At 41.7% G+C, this 9,834-nt stretch overlaps 1 protein-coding gene across 2 annotated transcripts in view; it reads right to left on the bottom strand.

Moving 5' to 3' along the window:
• Positions 1 to 522: 522 nt before the first annotated feature.
• ELAC1 (elaC ribonuclease Z 1) overlaps positions 523 to 9,834 on the bottom strand; it is a 15,402-nt gene continuing 6,090 nt past the window's right edge. The window contains exons 2-4 of one of the 2 annotated variants that reach the window (XM_023647821.2): positions 9,396 to 9,560; positions 2,931 to 3,398; positions 523 to 1,198 (exon numbers count right to left, since the gene is read on the bottom strand). In XM_023647821.2, the coding sequence (XP_023503589.1) occupies positions 732 to 1,198; positions 2,931 to 3,398; positions 9,396 to 9,552 (1,092 nt within the window). In that variant the 5' untranslated portion in view covers positions 9,553 to 9,560 and the 3' untranslated portion in view covers positions 523 to 731. The remainder of the gene's footprint in view (positions 1,199 to 2,930; positions 3,399 to 9,395; positions 9,561 to 9,834) is intronic. The other variant, XM_023647822.2, reaches the window with a different exon arrangement.

Below are 9,834 nucleotides of genomic sequence, written 5' to 3'. Positions count from 1 at the left end.
ACTTTGTAGGATCCAGCATCCTTGGCCCCTGCTGACTAAATACCAGTAGTACTTCCCTCACCCCCATGTCACTGTGACAAGAAAACATCCCCATAATTTCAAAACTCCATCTAGGGGAGCAGTATCACCCCAGCTAAGAACCACAGGCTTAGAGCAAACCAGAAAGTTCAATAAAATATTAATTGAAGGATAAACACCTAGCCCAACCTTGTACTCAGTATTCCAGCAAAGAATTCAAGATTTAACATGCCAGCTTCAATCCTGCATGTCCAATGTCTCATTACATTTCTCCTTATTCTGTTAATAACATGAACAGATTCAACACAAACTGCCAAAATACCATTTTTAGCCAAGAGGGCTGAGCCCTGTGTACTTTGCCAACAACAGCAATAAAGCTGGGCAGAAGCTAAGCCCAGGATTGAATGGGGTGTTGGCTCATATTTGAGGCAGCAGCCACAAAACAATAAGTATAGCTGAGTAGTCTATCATTTTGTCAAATATAGACTTTAAAAAGGATGCTGGTTTTTTTCTTTTTAAAATGATTTATTATCAAAAAGCTTGTTCCCTCTCCCTGATGAGTCAGTTCACCAACGCAGCTCCATCCTTTTTACGATTATTAGGACCCAAATAATTTTAGACCAAAACGACAACAACAACAACAATAAGAAACTGGACTGTTGGTTCAGTAACGTATTCACAGACATGTCAGTATGCATTCAGGAAAACTGGCTTCATTTCTTGATCGGAATGCCAATCACCATAAAATCTTCCGCGAGAGTCACTTCTTGGAGATCTAACACCGATTCAGCTTGCTTTTTCAGTTCTACAATCCCATCTGTTTCTCCTTCTCTGGCCAAGGCAACTGGTTTGTACCTCTGACTGAAGTGAGTCAGAACCAGCCTCTTTGCTTGGCACAACTTTGCAAACGCCGCTGCCATCTGTGGTGTGCTGTGGCCGTGCTCCTTTGCTTTGTCCATCTGGGCGTCATCCAGGGTTGCTTCATGGATCAACAGGTCTGCTTCAAAGCACAGCTTCACTCCTCCATCACCCACAACTCCAGAACAGTCACCCAAAATGCAGATTTTTCTTCCAACAATAGGCTTTTTTAAGACATCTTGGGGAGAAATTGTAACTCCATTTTCCAGAACAACAGAAATTCCATTTTTCAGCTTCCCATAGGCAGGACCTGGCGGAACACCTAATGATGGAGGCAGATAAAATCACATCATGGGAATGGAATTTATGACTTTTTAAGAGAGTCTGTTTCAACAGCACAGCAAATAGCAAATGGAAAAGGCATCCAATTCTTTTCATAATTGTTATAAATATTTTACTACTCGTGGAAAACTGAAATATTTATACATTTTTAAAAATTCAGTGTTGGCTCTTGACATTAGCAATGCTCTAGTACTTAAAGCATTTCCCAAACACATGTGTCACGTGAGTTTTAAGCTCTTAAGTCTCACTAAGACCTTATTACAGTCACGATAACAGTCTCGATTGTCTGCTGTGCATGGGAATAACAGTTTTTGCCAGTGCTTTATTTAATAAGCTGATCTTTCGGTAAAATTAAAGAGTCTATTTAAATAATGACAAGTTACCTACAAACTGACTAGCAAAAAAAATTGTTAGCGGGGATTGTTTGGATCACAAGATCAAGGAGAATCTGAGGCAATCATACATAATCAACTTTCTTTGTAGATGGGGCAGTTCCACCCTTACCAGACTGGGCTTAAATCTCATATTAGTCTAGAAGAACACCTGATCATCACTCTGGACAATACCTACAAACATATAGAACGTGATCAGGAACTCCAACATAGATCATGTTTCAAGTTTCCAAATACAACAGTATTTCCAAAGGTTTTTAAATAATAAAAATATCTTTAGCCTAAGTCACTTTTCCTTATTATTTGCCACTTTGTTTTAGTTGGGGAAGAAAGAAGAGATTGCATAAAGAAACAAACAAGGGGCTGGCCCCGTGGCCGAGTGGTTAAGTTTGCGCGCTCCGCTGCAGGCGGCCCAGTGTTTCGTTAGTTTGAATCCTGGGCGCGGACATGGCACTGCTCATCGGACCACGCTGAGGCAGCGTCCCACATGCCACAACTAGAAGAACCCACAACGAAGAATACACAACTATGTACCGGGGGGCTTTGGGGAGAAAAAGGAAAAAATAAAAAAAAAAATCTTTAAAAAAAAAAAAAAAAGAAACAAACAAATACACAAAAACAATGCCATGCTTTTTACAGGCTTTGCGATGGTCATGCCAAGGACAGTGGTGATGCTGGAGGGATAAGGGACACAGATGCTGCTTCGAGAGAGGAGCTGAAGACCCCCTCACACACGATGGCTCACCAGAGGAGGAATGAAGCCTCAGATGGGCCAAGCCCATCTTTGTGTACTCGCTTCCAAGGGTGATGAACCCAGGTATGTAAAACTGGTTAAGGAGCAATGTTCTGATCACTGCCTTAACTTAATCACGGTTGACTGAAGAGGCAAAGTCAATAGAGAAGGAAAATCCTGACAGTAATTGGGTGCAGGTGCAAGGTTAAGAGCTATGGCAAAAATTCTCAGGCCAAAGATGTCACTGGAAACATATTTGAAAAGGAAGACATGAAAAAAGAAAAGCCTAGACCTAAGACAATAACACCACCCTGCCAACCAAGATCGTTTAAGCTGAAGATAATTGACTAAGAATGTGCATCCAGAGAACTGAAGAGAGGATTCAAATATATACTTGGTTTTTGCTCTGAATAGCATCTTTTGGCCCTAAGAATTTCTCTTAATAAGCAAACTTTGAGCAAATGAAGTAAGTGGAGAAAATGTCAGTTTTAGGCCTGGGAGACAGCAAAGGAAGGCTACTATGAGACTTCCCACAGCCTCAGTTAACAACAGCTCGATTGATGAGAAGGGGGCAAAAAAACACTCACCGAGGTCTTTCAGTTTCTGGGCATTGAGTTTACCTGGGCGTTTCTTCTCCATGACTGAAAACCCAAAGGAGGGTATTCGGTGAAAGAGGCGAAATGCTTTCACGACAAACTGTTCATCATCAACCAGAAGGTATGAGTTTTCTTCTGAGTCTAATAGGATAGTTCTTCCTTGTCCGTCTTTGGGAGGGCTGTCTGCTCTATTCACATGTACAAAGTCTTTCAGTTCTTCTGTAGGACACTGATCTGCCGTAGGTACCAGCTCATGGACCACGTAAGGGAAGACCAACTCTGTGTGAGAGAGTTCCATGGTTCGCCAGATGAAGTCCCGCAGCCCTGCAGGGCCGTAGATTTCGATAGGCTGTTTGGTGACGGTGGAGCCACTCTGCAGGCTGATTGTGCAGAGAAGGCCAGGAAGGCCAAAGAAATGGTCTCCATGAAGATGCGTGATGAAGATCTTGGTAATTCTCCCTTTTGATGGAGGCAAAGAAATAAATCTGGGAATTTTTCAGAAATAAACCCATACAAAGCTACTTGAAACATGCATAACAACTTACATAGAAAGCAGTAAAATGAATTCACAAGCTCTACTTATCACCATAAACTTATTTCTTTACGTTTTTCTACATGATTCCAGAAGCGAGAAAGACAGGCTTTATTTCACTAGATGGTTTTAATAAGATATAACTTTTTTCATAAAACATCTTCAAATTACATAGTGTTACAGTTTTGAGAATTTTCCTACACATCCTCTTACTAAACAAAAAAAAGAAAAAGAAAAAAAAAAGGAATAGGGAAGTGTACCAAAATAATTCACTTAAATAACTAGCTAGGCCTCAAGTGTCAAAGCATCTGGCAGTTACACTGCCCCCTACTGCTCACTCTGAGAATAGCAAATATGTACTTTCAGCAAAACAAATGTTCCCCTGGCTCCAATTGACTGGACCAGTGCCTGAACCCAAAATTGCCTTTTAAGGACTCTACACTGGACAGAGATTAACTAACCAAGTCAGAGCCTGCTTGTCTGGGTGAGGTTAAAGAGGCAGGAGAAAAAGGGAGGTAGGAAAGGGACAGGGAGAGGAGAGGAGGTGGGCAATAGATCCCAGAATGTAGATCAGAGGGGAGATCCCCTACGGTGTTCCATAAAGGTACCTGGGCCCATGCCTTCCTTTCAGTCTGAACTAACACAACAGCCTTTTCAATGTATATTGGCTTAGGTTGTAACTTGATGTAGCCAATAGTAAACTGAATTTACTGCTGGTATGTGGCAGGATGCCACATCAGCATTTTTCTGAGATGCACCGTAAGTCATTTTAAAAGTAACAATCACAATTAACACATTTTTAGTATAACAGAGGCTCCCAGTCCTAGCTCATGGCTCACCTATTTCAAACATTTGATACCATAAAAGAAGAGGAACAGTTTACTGATACCATAAAAGAACAGGAATAGTTTATTGTAAAGTAATTTGTTCTCTGACATCAAGGCAAAGTGTTCTCCAGGCAAGTCTTCCCAGAGTTACTACACCAAACCCAGGCCCTCACGGCACACAACAAAAGACTGGGCAGAGGCTGATCTTGGGCCTTGGGAATCCCCAGAAGGCACTCTAGAAGTTTCTTCAATATACTCCTTTTTGTTTTTCTCTTTTTAGTCCTCGGTTTTGCTGTTTCTTGACTTCTAGAACCCTTTCATTTCCCTATTCCTGCTGTCTGGGCTGCCCAGGCACCCCTGAGTGTGACCTGAGGCCTCTGCAGACAAAAGAACTACAACGGTTGTTGAGTCCTGATCTCACTTTGACCTCAAAACTGCCGAGTCAGACTCTCTGGTCCCTCTCCCTATCTACTGCAAAACAGCCAAAACTGAACACCAAACAATCTGTGAACCCAAAGCAAGCGCGACAAGTTAAGTAAGGAAAAAACTGCTTCCCACACTTATCACAGTTTCAAGGAAGACAAACATTTCATTTTTCTTGAAACTTGATTCCAGAGGGAGAAGGAATGGCAACCACAATTATCAAAGGTATCAAATGAGGAAAGAAAAATGCATGAGTTCTGTCTCACTTGAGAATAAGAAAGTTACCAGGGAACAGGTCATCCCCAGAGGAGCGAAACACTAAGCATCCTCTAAGTGATGATGCAGGTATATTTACTGCCATAGGAAAATGTCTGCAATATACTGTTCCTATATAGTGTTCAGCTGGAAGAAAGCAGGGTACACCAAGTATTGGGTGATTCCATTTATGCAGAATTATACACACACACACACCCTCCATTACCATATCTACATGTACAGAAAATTTACCTATGGGGGGGATTTAGGCTCTTCTTATTTATACTTTTCTGCTTTGTTTGAACTTTTACAATGAGCATGTATACTTTTTGTAATCATTTTTTAAACTATATTTTTTATAATCATTTTTGAGGGAAAAAAGGAAGGCTTACACTCACTTTTTAAAATTATAAAAGAAATAGACATGGCAAGCCTATGCCTATAAATCAGATGCTCGCATATTAGGACCATGGAAGCTTGAAAGTATGTTTAGATAAATAGAAAGTACTTCTTTATGAAACTCACAGAATATTACTACCCCAGGAGGTAGTACAAGCTGAAAGAGTTTCCATGGTCCATAGGTCCATATGGGGTTACTGAGAGAAACCAGGATGTATTGAGGATGCTGCATTCGAGTTTGAGACTGGGGGCTTCCGAAGCGCTAGCGAGTAATAGATAAGTTCTGGGATTACCATCTCACCCTCCTCTCTGAGGCCGGGAATTTCCTTTTTTAAGCCAATAAAAATTTAATAAACTAAAGGTTCCCTTAGGCTTTATTTTATTTATTTATTTTGCCAGGCTTAGCTTTGCAAACTATTTACTTTAAAAAGATATAAAACAGCTATAAAATATAAAATATTAGAGAAAAGGAATTGAGGCAGATAGACTTAAAGTGGCACTCATGGCCCCTGCCTCCTGGTGTTCTCGTGCTTCTGTAATTCCCTCCCCTTGAGTGTGGGTGGGACTTGTAACTTGCTTCTAACCAGTAAAACCTGGCACAGGGATGCAATGTGATTATGTTGCATTATAAGATTCCATCTTGCTAGCAGACTTGCTCATGAGTTTCCTTCTCCCTTGCTGGCAGTAAATAGGCAAAGCTACCATGAAACAGAAACCCATATGACCAGGAACTGCAGGAGGCCTCTAGGAGCTGTGGGCTGCTTCAGTTCTACAACTGTAAGGATGCTGCCAACAACCTGAGTGAACTCTGAAGCAGATACTTCCCCAGATGAGCCTCTGATGAGACCTCAGCCCTAGCAAATAACAGGATTGCAGCCTAGTGAGACCTTGAAGCAGAGAACCCACCTAAGCCAGGCCTGAACTCCCTGCCCCATAGAAGCTGTGAGAGAGGGAATACAAATAAGCCACTAAATTTGTAATCTGTTATGCAGCATTAGATAACTGATACAGCTATTAAATAAAAAGTAAAGACTTATCCCTGCACCCAAACCTCTGGTACCCACATTTAACAGTTTCTGGTTTCTATTAATCACTCTGCCACTTCAATTCCTACTCTCTACAATGTTAAATATTACAGCTTCCACCCTGGCCTGTGCCTACCCTGAGAATTCTCATAAAGGAAACCCCTCTGTGATCCAAGGGAAGTAAAGCGTAGTACTTGCCTTCACCTCAGGGTTTCAACAGAAGACAGCAGATAATTAAGGTTGAACTGTATATATCACAAGGCCATGTGTCCCAAGTGAAATGCAGTATTAGTTCCTTTCTGCAACAGCTCTTTTCCTGACTCCCTCTCTAGGGTGAGGACATCACCATCTCTAACTTATAATAATGCTTCACTTCTTCACATCCTAGGCATTCATCAGTCACCACCTCCTGCTGGCTCTACAAGTTACTTCTTAAATTGAGTCTCTCATCTTCATCCCCATCTCTACTTCCTGCTTCAACATCCTCATCCTCTCTTTCTCTCTCAGATGAAGGCAACTGCCTTGAACTGGTCTCCTTGATGTTATTCTCTTTCTCCCAACACATTTGCCATTGGAAAACTCTGTCCTAAAACACAAATCAGACCATGTCTTTCCCCTACTTGAAAACTTTTAATGATTCCTTATTGCCAATAGAATACAGTCATGTGCCACCTAATGATGTTTCAGTCAATGATGGATCGCATATATGATGGTGGTCCCATAAGATTAGTACTATACAGCTAGGTGTGCAGTAGGCTGTACAGTCCAGGTTTGTGTAAGTACTGTAGAGGGGAGGAAGAAATCTTCTTCTACCCTTCTCAGTTCTTCTGGCTGGTCTAAGAATTAAATTGACATGAGACAGATTAACAGGAGAAAAACAAAAGTTTAATAACATGTATATGTGGGAGAAACCCTGGAAAACAGAGTAACTCACCAAAATGGCCAAAGGACTCACCTTAAATACCATCCTCAGCTAAAGACAAAAGATGCTGGGGGAGGGGAGAGTTAGCGACATCAAAGAGAAGGAAGGCAATCCACAGGTAGGTGAAAAGGAGCAAACATTTGGAAAACAAGTTTGGCCACACAGAAACAGAAGAACCCAGAGGGGAACCCAACCAACAGGCTTTTCCAGGTTCCTCCCTGTTTACCACCTAGCTTATAATATGCTAAGGTGATAGCTTGCCTCCTGAGACAAGTTTTTTTAATCTGAATTCTATAAGGCAGTTAAGGGGGCATAAGAAAAAGAACATTCAGAGTCTTTGTTTCTTAAAAATAATCAGCCTAGAATAATCCTCACATAAAAGAGACACATTTGGGGGTGGCAAATTTTGTTCCCCTTTAGTACACTTTATGATGTTCGTGGGCCTAATGACACATTTCTCAGAACGCATCCCCATCGTCAAGCAATGCATGACTGTAATAAGGCCTAAACACCGTAGTATGCCACAGAAGACTTCACAGTCTGCCCTTACTTACTTTTTCAGCATTCTTATCTCCCATCTATCCTAGTCAATTATGCCAAGTTCTGGATGGTTTAATATTCCCCAAACATGTCATGTCTCTCATGGAAACCCCCTTACTTGTTGCCTACTTTGTTGTCTGTTCCTTGAATGTCCATTCCTTCTTCTCTCCCCAGAGAAACTTCTATTCATCTCTTAGATCCTAGCTCAACTGTTACCATCTCTGGGATGCTTTCTCTGAACATACAGCTACAGTTAGTGTCCCCCTCGTTTGTGCTCCGATAGTACTTGGAAAACACCTCCATAATTCTACTTATCACATTACCCATGTGATAGCTATTCTGTTTATCACATTACACTATGACTGTCTGCATGTCAGTTTCCACCACTAGACCAAGAGATCCTTGGATGCTAGAACTATCTTTCCTTTAGTCATCAAATGCCATGCACTGTGTTGAGTCATAGGAATAATAACTTCAATGACTACCATGTATCAGTCCTAGTGAGTGAGAGGCACTGTAGTAAGTGCTGAACGTCTTATTCCAGCATTAACTGAACAGATATTTACTAGGCATCTACTAGGTACATAAGTGACCAGTAAGCTTAGTACAGGGAAACAGTGTACAGAGAAACAACTATTTAAATAACATAATTTTAGATATTGATGATGCTAAGAAGTCAACAAAAATAGGGTGGAGCAGCAAAATGCCTAGGGTGAGGGAGGAACGACTTAATCCTGGATGTTCAGGGAAAGCCTCTGAAGAGATGGCATTTAAGCTAAGATTTAACTGATGAGGAGACAACCACACAGAGAAGGGATTATTATACATAATTCTCATAACATCATTTCTAAGTAGAGTTTTTATACCCATTTTCAAGATGAAGAAGTAAAGCTTAAGTTTGCTAACCTGCTAAAGTCACAAGCAAAGACAGAGCTGGGACTGGAACCTAGGTCTGCCTGGCTCTGGGCCGAGGCTTTTCACCACTGTACTCCTCCGTCTCCCTGGTGCTGGGCCTCTGCTCACTCCACTCCTTCTGGCTGGAATGCCCTTCTTCTCCCCAAACCAGGGAATTCCTCCTCCTCCTTCAACAACTCACAGGTCACCTTCTCTGAGATGCCTACACCGATAACCCCAAGTGGAAAAGAGTATCTCCCTCCTCTGAACATCTACTGCCCTTCACATTCTCTCATGATACTTACAACTATCTCCAGGGGGAAATAAGTATGTACGCCGTTCCTTTGCTTGGGCAGTGTCCATCTAATATGCCTGATGTATCCCACTCCATCCTCTATCCCCTGAGCCTATATAAATCCTTGCTCTCAACATTTACAGGATGGATGAAAAGTAAATAAATAGATGAATGAAGTTCAGTGGGCGTGGCCAGATGACCAAGAGCCCTCCAAGTCTTCCAGGGCTCCAGCACTGAAGTGGGATGCAACTGTCAGGACTATTTCTTAGCAAAGGCCCAAGGAGAGCCAAGAAAATGAAGCAGAACAAGAGACAGTCTTAACGAGATAGCTGAATCACACTAACCTGCTTTAAGTTGACTTTTCATAAGCTGTGTCTGGGTTCCTTCCCCACAGTCAAAGAGCCAGCACTCGCCCTCACACCGAAGGACCAGAGCAGAGGCACCCCGAGTTGGGGATGGGTATGCTGCGCCTGTCCCCAGAAACGTCACATCCATAGACATCTTCCACCCTGCAAAGGAAAGATCACCCAGGGATTACTTCACGTCACTGCTCAAAATCACCAAAAACAGGTTCCTGTGAGATTTACTGTTATTTATTTTTTGGTTATTCAGAATAGTCTGGATTCCTGTTCTCCAACAGTTTTCCATAGAAATCCAAAGGAAGATTTTAATAACTCTTAATCAGTTAAAACCACAAGTTACCAAACCTTGCGTCACTGCTCACACACACAAAAACAAACAAACAAATAAAAAAACAGCCAAACCCAGTCAGTTAAAAACCAT

Source organism: Equus caballus, chromosome 8, assembly GCF_041296265.1.
Source record: "Equus caballus isolate H_3958 breed thoroughbred chromosome 8, TB-T2T, whole genome shotgun sequence".
Lineage (NCBI taxonomy): Eukaryota > Metazoa > Chordata > Mammalia > Perissodactyla > Equidae > Equus > Equus caballus.
Note: the sequence above shows the minus strand (reverse complement) of the source record. Positions and strands in the feature narration are given on the sequence as shown.